Below are 18,596 nucleotides of genomic sequence, written 5' to 3' on the forward strand. Positions count from 1 at the left end.
CAAGACTTTCGTTAACTTCGCTTCGGTTTCGGAACTCGCTGACAAGACTCTCACACTGATAGGTCAATTAACGGACTAAATGGCCAGGCGCAGCAATGATCAGCGAACATTGGCTTACAACCAACTCACGACCAGTACAGTAGATGTCCACAGGGTTCACTTCAGCCCTACCAGTGGCTGAGTTAATGCTAGGTCGGACTAGAAACAGGCCGGGTGATGAAGATGGGCTAGCGTTTAGCGGAGGATGGAACTGAGTTGAGCCTGATAAACGGCGGTGAACCAGTCATGTTGAAGGTGACACGTTCATAGAGCATCCCTCTTCCAACATTTGGTTCATTTTGTGAATGAGGGTGTGCTTGAATCCTTGACTACTACGCACCGTCAACAGTCTTTCTGATATCCGATGTCGATACTTAGAACATGGCTCAAATCAGAAGAGAGCTATAAGACGATGCATGAGAGCATAGAGTTGGGTGAGTAGTACAATTTGTTGATTGGTAATCCAAGTAATTAAAATGGTCTTTAGGGTCCTTTGTACAAAAGTTCTAATCGACAGGCAGACAGTAGCACGGGTCAGCGGTTAAAACGGCTCTGAGAAGGGCACTGCTAACTAGTGTTGCTTGAAGGCAAATATGATCAGCGCTAGCAACCGAGCAAGCCGTTTAACTGAGGAACCTTTAGTGCCACCCATCAATTTCAGACCCGAAAATCAGTGGATGCATTTTAGTAGCCTGGTGATTAGGAAGAGATTGCAGAGTTGCTAAAAAAAAATGCTGCTAGTGCTGATACGTGCAAGGCTTTTTGACAAGGTCGAAACCTCGCGTCAGCATTTCGTCATAGCAAGTCGGGACGAAACTGAAATGGTATTGTGATCTAAATTAGAAAAGCGACAATCATATTTGACGAGTTCCCTCTTGCGTATTATCCGTTCGGAATGGCTGAGTATAATAGACCAAACAGGGTCAGATTATGATAAATCTGGATTATTCTGATCATATACATGTACACCTAGAACTACAGCTGTTGCCTAAAGCTTCGACTTGCAGCATATCAGTAAATACATTATGATACTCTTAGAGAAGGAATACCGAGAGAATACGATCAGATCCAGATATGTTCATCTAATATATGCGGCGAAAATTTATGTTATAGTCTATCGTCTATGTCACAAAGCATTTTATTGCCATCTGGTTAAGCACAGTGTGGGCACTGGAAGCAAGAGATGTCATCCCAAACTCCATCTCTCGAATGATCCGGCCAAGCTCTAAACTTTTGGGATTCGAGGACAAAAGGTGAAAACATACATCTACTATCCTTGTATCCAGATCCCCTGCAATCTTCCCTCGTACGGCAGATAGCCGCACACTTGGCAGGTGAGCTCTGGTCAGGATACCTCTCCAGAGACTCCATCCACGCCATTTCCCAGAAGCCTTGGTAATTGCACAGAGCACCGTCCTTGTTCGATGTCACGCGTTGACAAACGTCGCCTTGTTCATAGGAACAGGTTATATCACGAGTGATAGGCGCGGGGGTTGCTTGGCAGGATGGGCATGCACAGCAGGATTTATGTGTCCATGTAACGTGTTCGAAGCTGCGATCGTTGTTGATGGTGAAATAAGACTCGGTGATCTTCTTGGCAGTAAAGAGATAACGGTTTTCAGTCTGCCAGTATCCGGCAGATTCACAATTCTTCATAGCTTGACAAATGGCAGCACACTGCTCCAGGGTGTCCTGATAATGGTAGTCTTCACGACTTTCCTTCCACTGGGTGCCGGCCTCTAGCTTCCCTGGGGCCATTGTACATGATTGACCACGGTTGAAAATACATACTTCAGCAGGTGTCGTCGTGGTCTCCGGCTGTTGGGAGGTCCGTGTAGCCAGTGTCGTAGGTTGAGAGTCGACAGGTGTCATGGTCGTTGTAGGGAATGACAGCTCAGAAACAGAGATCAGATCGAAGTCACATTCCGGATCTGCCCAAACAGTCTTGTAAGTAGCTTGCTCATCGGTCACCAGAGTGTCCCACGTGATGCGGTTGTCACCGAAGAGACAGTAACCTGAGCTTTGGTACTTGTTCCAAGTGACAAACGCAACAGCCTTACAGTCGCAAATGCCGTCGCAAGCCTGTCTACAATCCTTGAGACTGCTTTGCTTAGGGAAGGCCGTGTGGTTAGCCTCATAAGGACCACCACTACCAGTGTATTGACCGACATAGCCACAGACAATGTTTCTCGTCTCCGTGGGAGTGGCCTCTGTGCTTCTCGTCCTGGTCTCTTCGGGCGCAGTGGTAGAAGAGACTTCCGCTTGAGAATGGGTAATTGTTGGTGGATTAAAGAGTGGTGGCAGGGAACAGTCGTTGCACCGGAAACATCTCTGTTCGTTCCAGAAACCCTGGTTGGGTGCTGTGCTGTCCAGAGTCTGAATCTCAGACCTGCGAATCAATACATCGGTGAAACGGCACTCTCCATTGACCAGAGCAGATGAATTGCAATCTGGTATATACTGGCAGATTTCAGCACAGTTGTCACTGGTGAACATCTCGGGGTGGAGAGTCTCAAGGGACGGTGTAAGTTGGGCCACTGTAGATACCAAGAACATCGCAAGCCCAGTCGCGCTCGAACGCATCTCTTTTTGGAATACACATAGGCAAACATGAGGTCTCTGAGGGAGAAGCAGCGTCCCTCGTGGGGGCAGGAGTACCAGGAGTACCGGAAGTGACAGGAGTGACAGAAGTGCCGGGGCCGGCAGGAGTAACTAGAATGACAGGGGTATTAGCTGGAGTGCCAGGTGTGGGAGTGACCTCCTCATTCTGGGATTGAGTCACGACCGTATTGGGCTTGGGAATGATGAGAGGGAAGTTGACTATGCGATGTGAACTCAGTGTCTGTGTTATGGGACCCGTCAGTTGGCTGATTGGGGTTTCCAGCTGTCTCTGTAGGTAATTTAACACCTGGTTCAGTGGTCTGATCAATGTCGGTGGAGAAGACTTCGCTGGACGGATGGATTGGCTCCTCGGTAACAGTATCGAGGGATTCTGTGGCGGCGGTAGAAAGGAGGCTCGCGGTGCGTGGTCTATCAGTGGTGACAGGTGCTTTAGATGTGTTGACAGGATCAACTGCAGGTGTCCCAAAATCAAGCTTGACATCACCAATGGTTTGGGGAGTAACTTGGTTCGAGATAAAGATCGAGTCGACGAGGATCATAGAAGTTCCATTGCCAGTGCAAGACATGGAAATGGAGAAGACGGCAGAAGCAGAGTCGGCAACGACAGTGGTAAGAACATAGTTCCACAAGACACTTGCACCACCAGAGCTGGAAAGCGAGCTGGAGTAGAACTGTGTGTTTCCCAGTGAAGCACTGACGGTACAGGCCTGGCTACGACCAGAAGCGACAAAGTAGTAGAACTGGACCGTATATCGACTCCTTGCACCGGTGCTTAGAGAGTTGAGCATCTGGAAGATACTAGCCATGGAGCCGAGGTCACGCTTGCCGGCTGGGTTTCCAGATGCTGTCAAAGAAGCACAACCATCATCCGAGATGCCATCCTCCTTGTGACATCCACCCTGATGAAACTTGACATCGCCAGTCCCTTGAAAGTTTTGAAGGAATGTAGGAGGGTTATTCAGGTCAGGTGCGCTGAATCCGCCACCTGGAAGAGCGTTGGTGACGACGGTCCCTTCCTCCTGGGTTAATGTACTAGATTGAGGAAGGGTAGCGCTTGAGGTCTCGCTGATGGCGACAGAATCGAGGAACAGAAACTGGGAAAATATGGAGTTGTTATGTAGTTGACCCCTTATTCTCGCCAAGCAGCTATCTATCCAGCCTGAAGTAGAATAACTAGTTCGTGGTCGACAATCGGACTTTTCTTCTCAGTTCCAGGGTCCAAAAGGTTACTATTGGTAAGTATTAACAGTCTCAGCGGGCTATTTAGGTAGGGTTTACTGTAGGTACAAGTCTAGAACTTCTTCGCCAAGCTAAGTCAATGGTAGTGTTGGCCGATATAGCAATAATGGTTTGATTTGAAACCCACTTTACACTGTCAGCTACACCAGAGGAAATGAAAAATCAATAGTCACTATTAAGTAAAGGAACTTGTAAAGTTCCCAATACGCAATTACCGATTTTTTTCAAGTGATGGCTGTTCAAGCTTGTTGTTAAGCTAACTCATATTGTTCATCTTCCGATGCTAGCTCGGTAGAACAGTGAACAACGCAGTACTTCAGCACCTCACCATCCATCAATATTGGGCTGTGACCGAGAACCCTGGACATGTGGTGGTAAAGGCTGATACTTCTGGCCTTACTATCATTGATACTTACTACAGGTTGCTTACTATAAGTAGACACAGTACATCATCTCTAGACCATCACACATCGTTGCCACTTACTAAAATAAGTCGGTTGTTATTCTCCTCTTCATCATCTGACATAGTAAACATGGAACATCTTGGTTTTTCGTTAATTATAATTCTTGTAAACAAAAACGGAGTGCTTTAATAGGTTCAGCATTGCACCATTCTGGCAGAAATACTAATGACGACCACGTTTGTTTAGTTGCAGTTGTTTGAGACACCGACAGGGTGGACAATCAATCGCGTTGCACTAGCTGGGAATGGAAGGAAGGTTGACGTTACCCCAGATTTGACAAGGGCTGTCACGCCTCCATTCCCAGACCTCGGCACATCAGGTCTTAGTGCCTCACTATAGCATTGCCGTATCGGAGAGTTGTTGCTGGGCGGGATGGAACGGTAAAATAAACTCTACGGGACGTGAGTGTCTCAGGGTTGAAAGTTGGGAAAGCCTAAAAACGACTGAAGACCTGGACTTTGTTGATCTGACTGTAACCAACCACCTTATAAAACCGGGTTGGAATGATCTGAATTATGATAACTTAGCGGGTCAAGTAGGCTGAATATCTACTAAGATAACCCAACTCGGATCCCGGCCAGTCAGTGCTGGCAAGACTTTAGCCAGACACCTGACAAGATAGGAGGAAATAACCTATCTATGGCGATTGACCCCCGAGACGCCAGCCTGTTGAGTTTGGAAAGGCTTGCGAAAATGCAAAGCAATTCCAACTTAGCCAACCTTGGCAAAATTGATGACTCCCATATCAAGGGTCTTAACTAATATCTTCAACGAGGTCTGATCTATGTTAGGCACACACGCTTCCAGGTTGTCTTGAAGAATGTCCCCAATTGGTTCAAAATCTTATTTCCGCATCCGCAAGATGTATTATTCAGGTGGTTAATTGTGGATTGGCCTCTGTTTCGTGAGTCGCCGATCGCAAGTTTGCTGGACTTCTTGTAACGGACACTTCGATATACTCATCACTGAAGTGTGAACAAAAATGCCGAGGCTCCATTGTCACCTTGGCTTCCATGCCATTCGCAAGATAAGCTAAGATTGGCTTAGTGTCTCTCCAAATACTCAAGCTTACGGCTCTAATTTCACTAGCGCAACGTAGGAATTCGACAGAAGCTTACCATGTAAGACACTTACACCACCTTCAAATCTTTTCTACCCATTGACATGAAAGCAGAGACAGCTTAGTTCAGGTTAGTTTTCGGATATGTTCCGGTATATAACTTAAGTTCAAAGGGTAGGGTCGCAGACAATAGTAACTATTTCCCAAAACGATACAAAGTAACGAGCTCCGGTAGACTAACTCTCTCATGTAATAGTTCTAGAGACAATTACTTCGACATGATTTGATAAAAGACGAAGTGATGGTGTTCTGAAAGTGCGGGGTTTTGGTCTTATGATAACTTGTTATAAGTCGACCTTGCTCTTTGTGTGTGCTTTTCCCCCTCTTCCATGAACACTGCCGAGGTTTGGAGAAATTCCGGGGAATTGAGGTCAACGAGATTGAATGAGAAGACGGTCAGAATGATCGAGGAATAGTAGAGAGACCGTTGAATGAAGAGGAGAAGAGCCAAGAGTAAGCAGTGTACGATATTATGATAAATAGTGCTGTTCGCTCCTTCAAATGGAATTGTTCTTCACCTCTCTCGCAGTTCAATCGTTCAGGAAACAGCAGCAACAACAATCCCCAGTATCAAATCAACAACTTAAGAGCAATCATGAAGTTCTCTGCCATTCTCTCATTCCTTGCTGCTTCATCAGCTGCCCTACCTACTTCCAACTCTTTCGTTGCCCTTGAAGGCCGCCAGGCTGGAAGCATCACTCGCAATGATCTTTCCAGTGGAGTTTCTTCCGCATGCCCTCCCGTGATCTTCATCTATGCTCGCGGCTCGACTGAACTTGGAAACTTGGTATGTCATAATTTCATAGGATTGCAAGACCGAAATTGACTGTCTTCCAGGGTACCCTTGGTCCCCGAGTTGCCTCTGCTCTAGAGAGTTATTATGGTAGAGACAAGGTTTGGATTCAGGGTGTAAGTACTATTATCAAACAGCTCCGAGTCTGGTACTTACTTAGTTACTGTAGGTTGGTGGAGCTTACGATGCTACGATTGGAGACAACCTCCTCCCTCGAGGAACGTCTGCAGCTGCCATTAGGGAGATGATTGCTCTTTTCAATCTGGCCAACAGCAAGTGCCCTTCCGCAAAGGTTGTTGCTGGAGGGTATAGCCAAGGTGCCGCATTGGCCGCAGCCAGTATCGAGGATCTCTCCACAAGTGTTCGCAACAAGGTCGTTGGTACTGTTCTCTTTGGGTACACCAAGAACTTACAGAATCTTGGCCGCATCCCCAACTACCCACGTGAGCGAACCAAGGTTTTCTGCAACATTGGCGATTTGGTCTGCACTGGTTCTTTGATTGTTGCTGCTCCCCATCTTGCTTATCAGTCTGATGCTTCTGGACCTGCTCCTGAGTTCCTCATTCAACGCGTCGCTGCCTCTAACTGAGCTGGAATGCTGGATTTGCGAATTTCTTCAATGAAAAACGTTCATCTCGGTTGGTATTAAATGTGAGGGAACCCGGGTTTCGCTGTTTAGTGTCGTTCTTTTTACTGCATTTCCTGTCATTCATTTTCGTCAATTTATTATTCAGTATATATCAACGTCGTCATTTCATCAGCTTTCTAGCAACATGTATATCATCATGGCTCAATGAAAGTATTGCTTGTCCTGTGTGGAGCATAGACTGAATTGTAAATTCGATAAAGGGCTACCATCGTTGGTTAGCAAAACCGCTATCTATCAAGGACCCATGTCAAGCTTTCTGTATCCTCCTAAAGCCACATATTAAGGTCCACTCAACATAATCTCCTTCTGTGATATGGTTGTCGGATTGCATAATATGAGAAGTTTATCAATCAGCATCACGCATTTCTTTGGTGTGACCCATCAGCCCGGAGTTTCTCCACCCGATTCAGGATTTCTTCACAATCATTCCAGATCCTACGCCGATTCCGTAGCCCAAGTAGCTTGTCCCGGTTCCGATACATTTCTGCATGCAAATGTAGCCAGTTCGTTCCTGTCCGGTCGAGCTGATTGATAGGCATCGCAGGGTGGGTACCTCTTTCGAAATTGCTTGTGTTATCCCATTTCTCTTCCAACTCATGCTCTGTTTTAGTTGCCCAAAAGGACAGAGACAGTGAAGACCACGCCTCGTATATCCATGGGGTGTGACGAATTGTCAGCTCGTACAGAACAAAGTTCGGCAACTGTAAAAACAACGGGGAGGTGACTCTCAGGTTAACTAAATCCTTGAGGTAGAAGTGGAGTAGTACATGATGCACTATCTCCGTGGACAGTTTCGAGAACGGATTGCTATTCAATTCTTCTGTTGAAATGGCTGTTGAAATTGTCAGCTCAGAGCTTGAGCTATCCAAATCTTAGCATGATTGGAGCAGCGAATGGAAGCCGGGTATAAAACATGGAGTTGCAGCAAGATATTCATTCCCAAGCTATGATGCCATCACCCCTCCTTGAGAGCTGCTTTGACAGCCTGCTCTCGGGGAAAACTATGGATGACACCAGAACTATGTTCACGCGTCCACCACAGCGTCAGACCTTTCATATCCACGACACCATACCGGTGCAGAGAAGCGCGCTTGAAGATCTCGAGGCAGGTCGGATGTAAAGGCACGCCGTATTGGTCCGCGTTAATTCCATTGTCGTCGTTGAAATCAACTTGAAGAGAATTCATGCCATGTCGAGCAGGAAACACCGTTGGCCAATTGGTGTTCCTGTTGTTCATGTCGTCGCCCAAGCCAGTCAGAAAGTAGTTGCCCTTTACTTCAAAATCTTGATCGTCAGATTGTTATTGCCAATCTTGTGATTTGTACATCAGACACTGGAATGTCTTGCAACCCTTCATATCCTCGACTGAAATGCGGTGTCCATTGTATGCGTAAATTTGTCCGCAATTTGGGCCGGCGATGTGCTCCAAATGATGATCAAGATTCATCATGTTTAACTTGCTGATCTCGGAAGGAGAATATTTGATTTGCTCATTGTAGGTCAAGCCCTCTTTAACAAAGTAGCATCCCCCTTTGTCGGGGCATTCAGCAGGATCGGCGAATAAGCCTTCCGAGTCAGCGCTTAAGGGTTCTTGTTCGGTTCGGTAACGATTGATGCTAAAGGGAAACAATGACAAGATAATTGACGTGATATGCCGCTTCTATAAACAACAGGCTTCCTCCCTGACGTTATCTAAAAAGCAAACGCTGCTTAACTTTATAACTGCTGATTAGTGGGTCTAGCTAGCAGTGTTCCCGGGAGTTTATTGGTTCAATGAGTCCGAGCTAGCTGATTGTAGTCTAGACGCTCTACTCCCCTTTATTAGCGTTTTGGCCTCTCCTACAATTTACTATATATATCACAATGATATGTATCAGATCTGGTAAGGAGCTCATCTAAGTCTCGGGCTGTTATTTGTACTAATTCATTTTCTCTAGAGCCTAGATTATGCTGCCGGCTCAATCGCCCATCTTGTTTTGGTTGGACAATGCCCCTTTGTTGTTGCACGCTAGGCCTAATGAACTTCATGGGGCTGTATAATCACTCATAGACCTTTAACTCCAACCTTGAGCAACCACTGGTCTTCACCAATCTGGGCTCGGAGCTCTCCAGATGCCAGATCATTGATATCCCATGTTGACCAGACAAATCGACCATGTAAAAACTGCGCCTCGGCGGAAGCAGCCCAAACTGCAAAGCCACCAGGGAGGTTTTCTAGTATATGTGAGTGACTTTCAACATCTGTGGTCCTGTTTGTTACATACCGTCTGTCCAAGGAAGAGTGTCCTCAGTATACCCAGTCTTACGTGCTGACTCAGTGAAGACTATAGAAGGATGGAATGAGATGACACGCATCTTTTCTTCGGGTGTATCCCTAGCGACTTGCTGCATAACCGTGGCAAAGGAGCTCTTGGTCAGCTGGTACCCTGGCATTTGAGGAGCACTATCCCATCGATGGATATCTTGCGTTGAGACAGAGATGGCAAACTACAGCTGGTCAGTAACTTGTACTAAATATGAACATTGTTCTCTATACCTTTTGCTTGGTATGTCCAGGCTGCTTGTAGAATCTTTCGACAAGGTAAAGCGGGGCGTGAACATTGTTCTCAAAGTCTTGCCACAGCCTGTCGGCACCTTGGTCGAGTATCGTCTGCAATGCCGGCTCGCCGACAGCGTTGAGGACGAGGACATCGATTAAAATACCCTCCTTCTCCAGGTCATCCCAGATTTTCTGGGCCTGATCCCTATTGAAGACATCACAGGTGCGTGCAGTGACAGCCGTGCTGGGGTAATTCTGGTCAAGCTTCAGTGCTGCATCACTAGCAACATCCTCACGACGTCCCAGGATTATGACACTAGATGCGCCAGCGATGCAATAGTTTCGCGCGATTGCATGGCCAATACCTGCTGAACCGCCGCAGACAAGGACAGTTCGGCCTTGCTGAGACAACTCTGTTCTCTGAGGAGAGATTGCGTCATAAGGCCTGTCATGGTTACGCTATTTGATATCAGTATGTTTACTATACTTTATAGAACTTGGTCCATACAATGGTAACGCCGTTGATGGTTGCGGTGGGAGGATTCATGTTGTTTTGCGATTTGTGAGAGTAATATGAGTTTGTAGAAGAGAGGATAGAGTGTCGTGTTTGATCAATGCGTACAGATGGAAAGAGACATATTTATACATGAATTGACATTCATTAAGCAACTTTTGTCTTTCACTTATTGCTGACTTGATATTGTTCCTGCCGAGTAATTGTCCCAAGATGGTAAAGTCCATTGGCCAGGGTACTGGGTGGATATGGTGTGTCTTGTCTTGAGCTTTGGAGCGGATAGAGTTTAGCCTTATCATCCCCCAAACAGACATTAGACCAGAGTTGCATAACAATTTCATATCCCAATGCATAACTTCTGTAGTGCCAATGCCATACCCTAGACCATTTATTAATATACTGCCAGTTAGTAAGTTATATACTTATAAGTTTTGTTTTATAGCAGCTGACACTCTGAAAGGAGCTGCACGCTTAATAGTAGCTTTAATAATTCAATAATATATATATAAATAAGCTTACTATCTAAGATATTTCTGCCTTACTCTACAGTCTTAGATCATTTGTTTCTTTACAACGTCCAAGATGGTGTCGTTAACTACTCTCAAAGTGCCCTCATCGCAGTTGTTCTCGCTGAGGCTTAAGACTGCGCTTGCCACTGGAGGATCTCGTGGCATTAGTGCTGCTATTGCTCTCGCTCTGGGCGATGCCGGTGCATGGGTTTGCATTTTACAGCGAGATATGTTCAAAACGGAAACAGCGGAAACTATCAGGGCGATAAGAGGCTCAAATACGAACTCTTCAGTGCGGCCGGATACGGAGACAACTTCAGCTACGATAGTAAACTGTCCAGCCGGAAGATGAGGAGTACTTGCAAATTTTGCTGGTCCCACACTCTTCTTAGCCAGTGTAGCATCTCCATATGTCTCAGGTGAGATACTCGTCGTAGATGGTAGACTGCTTGGTAAACAGGATTAACAAGACCTATTCGGCAACCTTGCCTTATTAATCAAGGCTCGATTAATCTGACATAGTGGAGGTATCACCCATGTAGAGATTTATAAAGATAAGGACAGCCTTGAAAAAAAGGACATTCATTACTATCATCAATTCTTGCACCAACGAATCATTACTGTAAATAGTATAGGTCTGAAACTAGCTGTAAGCCCCTCACAGCTACACAGCCAGTGCCAAGCTACTAATAGTTCGGGTTAACCTCCACTTTTAGACAATAACGTAATAAGCCTTAGTAAGATTCAAGGGGTAATAGCTTGCAATTTTTATTCAAATAATTAAACTCAATCCCAACTATTGGCAAACCCTACCAAGTAATAAATCAGGTATTAGCTGGTATGATAAGCCAGCCGCAGCCGCAGCCACTTGCAAGATGGAACACTATTATATTCCTAGTGCTTTATCTCCATGTGCTTCTATGCGAAGCTCGCTGGCACGATAAAGCGTGGGTTCGAAAATACACGTGTGATCAGTCGCGTCACGAGTTTCTATCGCCTGAGCTCAATCCTTTCTGGATCGACAGCTTTCGAGGAACATGGGATACGCGTGGGAATTCGACTCAGCTGCAACTGGGCATTCTCGCTGTTTATAATGAGTCACTTATCACTTGTGATGATATTGATGTCCTTTCGTTAGAACATTCGCTAGAATTCCAAGTTCTTGGACATGCAGTAGGACGCTTAACTGAATTTAATACAGAGTGCCCTGTACCGATTACGGAAACCCTAACGCCGTGAGTTTTGTCCACTCCGCATTCTTCGAATGAATCGACTCAGAGGTCATCACAAACGAACGGATCTCTTGTCTTTCTTGACTCGCTTCTGCTAAAACATTCACAGACTTGGGTATCAAAGGTTTTCCCACTACAGTCTCGTCTATACATTCCATAGTGCTTACCAACTGCGCTCACTCGAATCAACGTTCCGATTCAGACACTTCAATGGCACAGAGCTAGACTGTGGTGCCGTTAAGATCACTCCGGACATTGGAGCTATAGCTTCAGCAGCTTTCACCTTTCTCCCGCTTATCGTCATGGCTTTTGTAGCTATCTCTTCATGGCAGAGCCACCCAGACGACTTCGGCTCTAGTTACGGTATCGATCGCAGCTTACTCTCAGCTGGACAAGGACCACTCTGGGCCACTGTCTTTCAAGTCACTGGTTTTTTACGGCATCTTCAGTTCATACTTCTATCCACATCTATCACCATAGAGTATCCAGGCTTTTTTATCCCAGTAACAAACAAAGTGGCCTGGGCTTCTTTGTTATTCTGGAAGGGGCCACTCCATCACGGGCATTCATCCCCAGGAATCGACGGCGGTATGTACGTGAGCAACGCTACATACGGGCTCGATTTCGTCACCGTGACTCTTGGATACCCGAACATGCTTAACACACTATGGAACTCCCTGTTCAACCTTGCTATGCTTCTTGTTCTGGCTTTCGTTATCTTCTTAAGCCTCATTTGGTATCTATCGGAACGCCAAACATCATCGCCGTCCCTGTCCTCGATCATGACAAAAGCGGTGGGAGTAACTGCCAACATTGCGCTGTGCTTCTTCAGTGTCCCTCTACTATTATTCATGGCTTACGATCTGGTGCTTGTGGGCTATCTGCCTAATTATAGGATCGGCTTAGCGGTGCTTATGATGCTTATCATTATTGGGGCTAACTCCTTTTTCGCTACTCGAATTAACAGGCGTTCAATTCACCATCCCTTCTTGGCACCCGAGCAACCACAAATGGACGATAACGCGATAACTTACAAACAAGCTTGGGGCTACGTTCGCCGCCATTTTTCGCACTCCCTCCCATTTTTTCAGGCTATCTTTATAGGTGCCTTGCAGGATTACCCTATGGCTCAGATATTTGCCCTGGTAATAACTGAATGCATTTCTTCTGTCGAACTGGCCCTTCAAAACGGTCTGCAATTTTACACCACAACGTCAACATATTTCTCAGTTGTGCGGCTTCTTGCAGCACTATCGAGCTTTGTGTTTATATTGTCTGAAAGCCAGGCAATGAAACAGTGGGCTGGGTACATTGTGCTGGGCCTACATGGGGCAGTGATTCTGCCTGGTTTCGCACTTAGAGCAGTCTATCAGTTATTGCCATGCATAAGTCGAAGAAAGCTAGGAAATTCTGACGGTCTCCAGGCCGATGAGAACGATCAAGAATTAGCTATTATTCCTGTAAGTTACTAAATTCTTATAGATCAGTCTGACAGAGTTCTTAACACAAGTTTCAATAGTCTGTACATCTGTCTTATTTGCCAACTACTCCCTTGAATAATAGCAAAGATCGCAGCGAAGTATCTCAATCGCACCGGTCAGACTCTAGGCCATTTTTTCGAGAACCACGACTTCGAGTAGCCACACCGGTGTCTGGTAACTCTTGCCAAAGCTCAGTTTTAGAGCAACCTATGTCGCTCGAGGCTGGAGCATCTGTCAGCGAGACAAGATTGTCTGTGAGCGAGGCACAATTTGATCTAGATTTGGCGCTTGCCCAGGTACTACCAGTCTCTGGTGTCGATTATTCTTTTCGAGAAGCGGACCTGTTTTACGGTAGAGAAGCGGAAACGGATCCCGTAATAATAAGACAGACTTCACTATCCAACATTTCTGGTGGAGATGATAGGCCAAATATGAAAAACGCCTTTCGAAATTGGAGGCCTTTCAGAAAACAACAGCCGGAAAAAGGGTTTCAGGTTACACGGCCTCGTAACCCCCATTTATAGCAACTTGAAATACAATAGGTAAAAGTTATATAACGGTATACCAGATTTATTGACGCTGATCGTCTTATTTAATATACGTCTTGTTTTATACAACGCGGTTCTAGACAATCAATGCATATGGCGTGTCATTGCTCTTACTGAGGACATCTCAGGGCAGACTCAAGAATAAATCCACAATTATATTCGTAAATCAAGCTTGTCATTAGCTATGGCGGATCTGATAGCATTTTGCAAACTCCTAACACCACCAAGTCCGCCATCTACTTGGAGGATATCAGTACAATGCCCTGCCACCTCTTCTTCACACATTGATGAATTCCCGGTGGTACTCCGGCGAAGAGTCATATCATTGTGTGGGCAAATATTAGTAAGTTAGAAGCATGGCAGCTAACACAACCACCGAGATAAACAATAAACTCCTTCCCGAAGGATCAATGGTAGGGATTAACATACCTCGCTTAGCATGTGATCGACAATGCCAAGCTACAACTAACTTTCAATCATACCGACCAGACTCCCTAACTTTCATGGCAAGTGTCTTGTAGTTAAGGCCGAGACTGTTCTTCTAGAAGAAACTTGGAAAGGCTGTTCGACGGGGCTTTACAATATTGACTAGAAGACCACATCAGGTGGCATCATTAGTGTCTGTTTCTAGACCTTCGAGGGCTAGATCTGTCTGAGCACAGGGGACTGTTTCATCCGCTACGGGGTAGAATTGCGCTAAATCCAAAAATACGAGCAGCCGAAGGGATGAGCTAACAAATCCACAATTGTACGCGTGAATCAAGCTTGCCATTGGCTGTGGCGGATACGAGATTGCTGTCAATGCGTGAAATGCCGATGTCAGGAGAACATATAAGTAAGAGGCAGAGTTCAGCATTGGCAGGCAAGGCGAGGTAGGTAGACAGGAACTCAGCTTTTCTCCAACCACCATGCATTTTCTCAACGGGAAAGCGGCAGCGGTCGCCTTAGGTATATGGTAGAAAACTTCTTCTATTGATTACGCTAACAACTCTTAAAGTGTTTCTCAATTCTTGCAATGCCCTCAAGATTACCATCCTCGCAGATACCAATCGCGATGGCAAGGTCGACAACAACGACGTTACTGGCAAATCCACGTGGACAAACGATAAAGGCGCTCTAATTCTTCCCAACATTGGCGATACTGGTCGCCGTTGCGCCAAGAAATGGGGTCCAAGTGCTGATATCCAAGGAGACGAATCGTATTTGGACAAGTGCAACGACGCCTCAGACAACGTGCAGCGAAATCCTAAATATCTCGCTCCACTGAAAACTCTCCCTTTGGCCAGCTTGAGCGCATCTGCCAAAGGTTCAATCGCCATTGCCGACAAAGCAGCCGCCTCCAAAGTCCGAATCTTTGTCAAGCAGAGCGGCAAGTGGAATTACGTGGCCGCAGACCATGTCTTCACTGCCCAAGAGCTAAAGTCCGGACTTGAGCTGGGTATTGATGCCCGTGATGTCCGTCGCCCTCAAGGCTGGAATGGTTATGCCAAGATCCAGTTCACTATCACCGATGGCAAGGCCAAAGCGACTGATGCCGTTGCTGTGCGAGTTGCGCCAGTACTGACACATCATCATGGACAACACGCCCAGCGTATCTTCACAACCGGCGTCAATGAAGCAGGTTTCAACAAAGTCCAAGAGAAATACGTCGCTGGTCTGTTGCGCAACGTTGGTGACGCTGGCATCAAAGAGCCTGTCTTTCAATTCCACAACCAGGATATTTGGACACAGGACTTTTTCGAACCTGGTTACGCGAGCATCCCTGGCCCAAAAGGCCCTGTTAGCATCCGCATCATGATTCGGTCTGTCCAAAGCAGCCGAAGATCAGGTCGCGACGCTTTCCACGACCTTCGCAATGATCAAGTCGGTGCTGTTCAGCACCCTGGTGACGGCGACTCAATCGATTCTACTGGTAACCTGGAAACCATCCCTCCTTACAGCCACAATGGAAAGAGCTTTCCCGTTGGTAGAACCATCATGGGTGCATGGGAGGGAAGAGCTCCTCTCATGGTAGAATTCCTCAAAGCTCAACAGGTTCAGGACCCTCTGATTCTCGACACAAGCTGGCTATATGTTGGCCACGTGGATGAGTTCATCCAGTTCCTACCTAGTGATAACAAGCGTGGTTGGGTCATCATGGTTGCTGATCCGATGAAGGGTGTTGATCTCTTGAAGAAGGCGGCTAAGGCTGGCCATGGTAAAGTGAAAGCTGTGTCGCGTCCTCTGTCGGCAGATGAGAAGAATGAACACTTGTGTCTCCCCCGACAGACCATTGCCGAGACCCTCAAGTTCAACAAATTTGATGCTATCAACAAAAATTCAGCTCAGCGCATCGAAGCAAATCTCGATATCATCAAGCAAGAGACCAGCATCACAGAGGAAGATATCCATCGCGTCCCTGCACTTTTCTACTACACCGAGTCAAATAGTTGGCTATGCGCTGGTGAGAGCTCGTCTCAGACTGCAGAGGTCGCTTCAACACAACCTCAGAAGGCTGCAAGCAACTCAGGTATCACAATGAAAGCTCCGCAAGGCGGGCCTAGCTTCAAGGCCAAGTCCATTGTCGAGGCAGCTACTCCCAAGAAATCTATTCATCGCCGTGCGATAGACCCCGCTACCCAGGTCACGACTCTTTATCCAGACAGTGTCAACGGTCTAGTTATGACAGACTCCAGGGTTCTGGTGCCCAACCCTTGGGGTCCTGTGATCAACAAACAGGACATCTTCGCGGCTGCCGTGTCCGAAGTATATGCCAATGTTGGCTACAATGTTACATACCAGGATGATTGGTTCTCTCATTTTAAGTTGCAAGGAGATGTTCATTGCGGTAGTAATTCGTGGAGGGCTATAACTAAGAAGTGGTGGTGATCTTGTCTCGAAGTAGACATTTACCAATGACAAGCCTCCATTAATACTCACAACTGACTAAATGCTTCTGATGATTAACACCTATTTGTGAATGATTGAAATTAGGCCGCTTGTGATAACTCCCTTCTGCCACATGAAGAACCTTGAGCCTGTTCGCAGCCAGATGTCTGGATCGACATTGCTGCCATCTTGATCTCCCCAGCTGACTCGCAGTCCTCTTGGATGATTTCCTTACCAGCAGGTGCAGGACGAGTAATCGCGAACTCCTTGAGTTTATAATCAGAGTTACCCTTCAGAACCATCTCGGACAGCGCTTTGCCCAGAGTCGGCACGAACTTCATCGCCCAGCCAGCGGTGAATATAGCGATACTCTTCTCAGCACCTCCATTTAGATATTTCTTAGGCAAGAAGTCGAGAACAAACATGTTATCTAGAAGAGTTAGATGATGCTAAAAATAAAGAGTTGATGCACTTTTACCAAAAACGTTGGTCTGTAGGCAGCTGACCGTAGACGCTGGGACTGTAGGATCGACACCGACGACGTGGTCTCTCACGAAGTCTTGGGTATCCTTAATGTCCTCTGGACTGAGAACATGGGTTAGGCGCTCACTTGGATCTTTGATTGTTCGAGTTGCAGCATCGACAGCGATTCGGACTACATTAGGTGGACCCCATGGAAGTGCTGGAAATCCGTAAAACAGGCGAGATCTCTTGTCCACAGAGGGAGCGAACTGAAACCACATGCCTTTTGACTATCATTAGAGGATGAAGCGGTATGTAGAGGTGTGGGACTTACTAGGGAAGATGGTCCCGTTGGGGCCGGCATTGGTGTTAAAATATGTCGCAACCATTTCCCAGATCTCTAGTCCTAGGGAAAAACCAAAGCTTGGTTTCAAGATATGGTTGACATAACTTCCACTTGTGATGATGATCTTCTTGGTGAGGTAAGTCGCCGATTTACCATGAACAGTGCCATGAACTTCCCATATGGACTTGTCCTTGTCTGTTGGACGGATCTGCTTTACTTCAGTGTGCTGTTTGGCATCAGCACCATAGTCCCTTGCCAAACTGTAGAGGGTTCTCAGGAGTAACTGAACGTTGATGACTCCATTGTCTGGTGCGAAGAGGCCCATCCAGTCTTTCTTCAAGTTCTTGAATGGATACTGGTCTTCAATGTCTTCCACGGAGACTATTTTTGTCAACAGAAAGGATGGGAATGAGAACATCAAGGCACTCACGCTTTTTGTAACGCATATCAAACTTTTCCAAATTATTAATAGGTCCCAGTAAAGTTCCTAGTATTCCTTTCGTTAGCATAAAACCCCTAGAAACGACAAGGCTTTCTACTCACCCTCAGGCGTGTCACCACCCATATCCTTATCGCCAAAATTGAGCAAGCCGCCCATCCAGCGGAGAGATACTCCAGCATCTTTCTCAAGAGCGTCCCAGTGCTTCATAGCTTTGGTAGCAAGTTCAGCCATGAAATCTTCGGTGTACCTAGATAATGTAAATCGCTATACAAGACCATTAGATCCTTGCTTACATGGTGCGAAACATGCGAGCCAAATCACCAGAGCTTCCAGCCTGATTGAAGAAGTTGTTTTGCTCGAGGATCATGACACTGGCCCCTGCTTTGGCTACCTCGTATCCTGCAGCCAACCCGACTGGGCCACCACCAACAACAATCACGTCGTAGATCTGGGAATATGCCATGGTGAACCTTGTGGAGTTTGTTGTATGTTTGGTTGTAAAATATGTCACATCTGAAAACTACGCTACTAGTCAGAGGCATTGTTTTATTTATAAAGACAACGGTTGATGAGGTAAATCTCAGCCGCACCATTTACAGAACTATGCCCCATTCCAAGCTATGTATAACAGTCATTCATTGGTTGAAAAGGTGCTTCGCTTCTCTGTGGAATGCCTTTACAGCAAAGGGCAAGCATTTCAGAGTTAAAGTAACCATTGAAGGCATTGGA

At 46.3% G+C, this 18,596-nt stretch overlaps 7 protein-coding genes across 7 annotated transcripts; 3 read left to right on the plus strand and 4 right to left on the minus strand.

Annotated features, from left to right (window-relative positions):
* Nucleotides 1–906: 906 nt before the first annotated feature.
* EDB82DRAFT_554888 (uncharacterized protein) lies at nt 907–4,426 on the minus strand (the record flags this gene model as incomplete). The annotated part of the gene is made up of 5 exons (XM_065609640.1): nt 907–1,932; nt 2,296–2,499; nt 2,561–2,751; nt 2,948–3,755; nt 4,385–4,426. 5 exons carry the CDS (start codon nt 4,424–4,426, stop codon nt 1,192–1,194), a joined length of 1,986 nt encoding a protein of 661 aa, XP_065464700.1. The 3' UTR covers nt 907–1,191.
* A 1,653-nt stretch (nt 4,427–6,079) lies between these two features.
* EDB82DRAFT_523913 (cutinase-domain-containing protein) lies at nt 6,080–6,866 on the plus strand (the record flags this gene model as incomplete). Its single annotated transcript, XM_025734230.1, has 3 exons — nt 6,080–6,271; nt 6,322–6,393; nt 6,447–6,866. The coding sequence occupies 3 exons, from the start codon at nt 6,080–6,082 to the stop codon at nt 6,864–6,866; spliced, it is 684 nt and encodes a 227-aa protein (XP_025585058.1).
* Nucleotides 6,867–7,881: 1,015 nt separating this feature from the next.
* On the minus strand, nt 7,882–8,601 carry EDB82DRAFT_554896 (uncharacterized protein; the record flags this gene model as incomplete). The annotated part of the gene is made up of 2 exons (XM_025734232.2): nt 8,259–8,601; nt 7,882–8,210 (listed from the first exon to the last, which is right to left on the minus strand). The coding sequence occupies exons 1-2, from the start codon at nt 8,374–8,376 to the stop codon at nt 7,882–7,884; spliced, it is 447 nt and encodes a 148-aa protein (XP_025585059.1). The 5' UTR covers nt 8,377–8,601.
* Nucleotides 8,602–8,787: 186 nt separating this feature from the next.
* On the minus strand, nt 8,788–10,012 carry EDB82DRAFT_460363 (uncharacterized protein; the record flags this gene model as incomplete). Its single annotated transcript, XM_025734233.2, has 5 exons — nt 8,788–8,808; nt 8,864–9,140; nt 9,191–9,413; nt 9,463–9,924; nt 9,974–10,012. The coding sequence occupies 4 exons, from the start codon at nt 10,010–10,012 to the stop codon at nt 8,971–8,973; spliced, it is 894 nt and encodes a 297-aa protein (XP_025585060.1). The 3' UTR covers nt 8,788–8,808; nt 8,864–8,970.
* A 1,282-nt stretch (nt 10,013–11,294) lies between these two features.
* Nucleotides 11,295–13,831, plus strand: EDB82DRAFT_497918 (uncharacterized protein). Its single transcript, XM_025734235.2, has 3 exons — nt 11,295–11,723; nt 11,830–13,180; nt 13,240–13,831. The coding sequence occupies exons 1-3, from the start codon at nt 11,329–11,331 to the stop codon at nt 13,723–13,725; spliced, it is 2,232 nt and encodes a 743-aa protein (XP_025585062.2). The 5' UTR covers nt 11,295–11,328; the 3' UTR covers nt 13,726–13,831.
* Nucleotides 13,832–14,379: 548 nt separating this feature from the next.
* EDB82DRAFT_161991 (uncharacterized protein) lies at nt 14,380–16,668 on the plus strand. The gene is made up of 2 exons (XM_025734236.2): nt 14,380–14,697; nt 14,747–16,668. Exons 1-2 carry the CDS (start codon nt 14,658–14,660, stop codon nt 16,615–16,617), a joined length of 1,911 nt encoding a protein of 636 aa, XP_025585063.1. The 5' UTR covers nt 14,380–14,657; the 3' UTR covers nt 16,618–16,668.
* On the minus strand, nt 16,668–18,373 carry EDB82DRAFT_161986 (uncharacterized protein). The gene is made up of 6 exons (XM_025734237.2): nt 18,161–18,373; nt 17,969–18,114; nt 17,856–17,912; nt 17,414–17,806; nt 17,096–17,362; nt 16,668–17,047 (listed from the first exon to the last, which is right to left on the minus strand). Exons 1-6 carry the CDS (start codon nt 18,328–18,330, stop codon nt 16,719–16,721), a joined length of 1,362 nt encoding a protein of 453 aa, XP_025585064.1. The 5' UTR covers nt 18,331–18,373; the 3' UTR covers nt 16,668–16,718.
* Between the last annotated feature and the right edge of the window lie 223 nt (nt 18,374–18,596).

The sequence above is a fragment of the Fusarium venenatum genome (genome assembly GCF_020744135.1).
Source record: "Fusarium venenatum strain MPI-CAGE-CH-0201 chromosome Unknown EDB82scaffold_2, whole genome shotgun sequence".
NCBI lineage: Eukaryota > Fungi > Ascomycota > Sordariomycetes > Hypocreales > Nectriaceae > Fusarium > Fusarium venenatum.

Excerpts from the sequence above, each read along its gene's own strand:
- EDB82DRAFT_161986 (XM_025734237.2), bottom strand. The coding sequence starts at position 18,330 with ATGGCATATTCCCAGATCTACGACGTGATTGTTGTTGGTGGTGGCCCA. Across the intron at positions 18,115-18,160 it reads GCTCGCATGTTTCGCACCAT|GTACACCGAAGATTTCATGG; the intron begins GTAAGCAAGGAT and ends TACATTATCTAG. Across the intron at positions 17,048-17,095 it reads CCTACAGACCAACGTTTTTG|ATAACATGTTTGTTCTCGAC; the intron begins GTAAAAGTGCAT and ends TAACTCTTCTAG.
- EDB82DRAFT_497918 (XM_025734235.2), top strand. The coding sequence starts at position 11,329 with ATGATAAGCCAGCCGCAGCCGCAGCCACTTGCAAGATGGAACACTATT. Across the intron at positions 11,724-11,829 it reads ATTACGGAAACCCTAACGCC|ACTTGGGTATCAAAGGTTTT; the intron begins GTGAGTTTTGTC and ends AAACATTCACAG. Across the intron at positions 13,181-13,239 it reads AAGAATTAGCTATTATTCCT|TCTGTACATCTGTCTTATTT; the intron begins GTAAGTTACTAA and ends AAGTTTCAATAG.
- EDB82DRAFT_161991 (XM_025734236.2), top strand. The coding sequence starts at position 14,658 with ATGCATTTTCTCAACGGGAAAGCGGCAGCGGTCGCCTTAG. Across the intron at positions 14,698-14,746 it reads AGCGGCAGCGGTCGCCTTAG|TGTTTCTCAATTCTTGCAAT; the intron begins GTATATGGTAGA and ends CAACTCTTAAAG.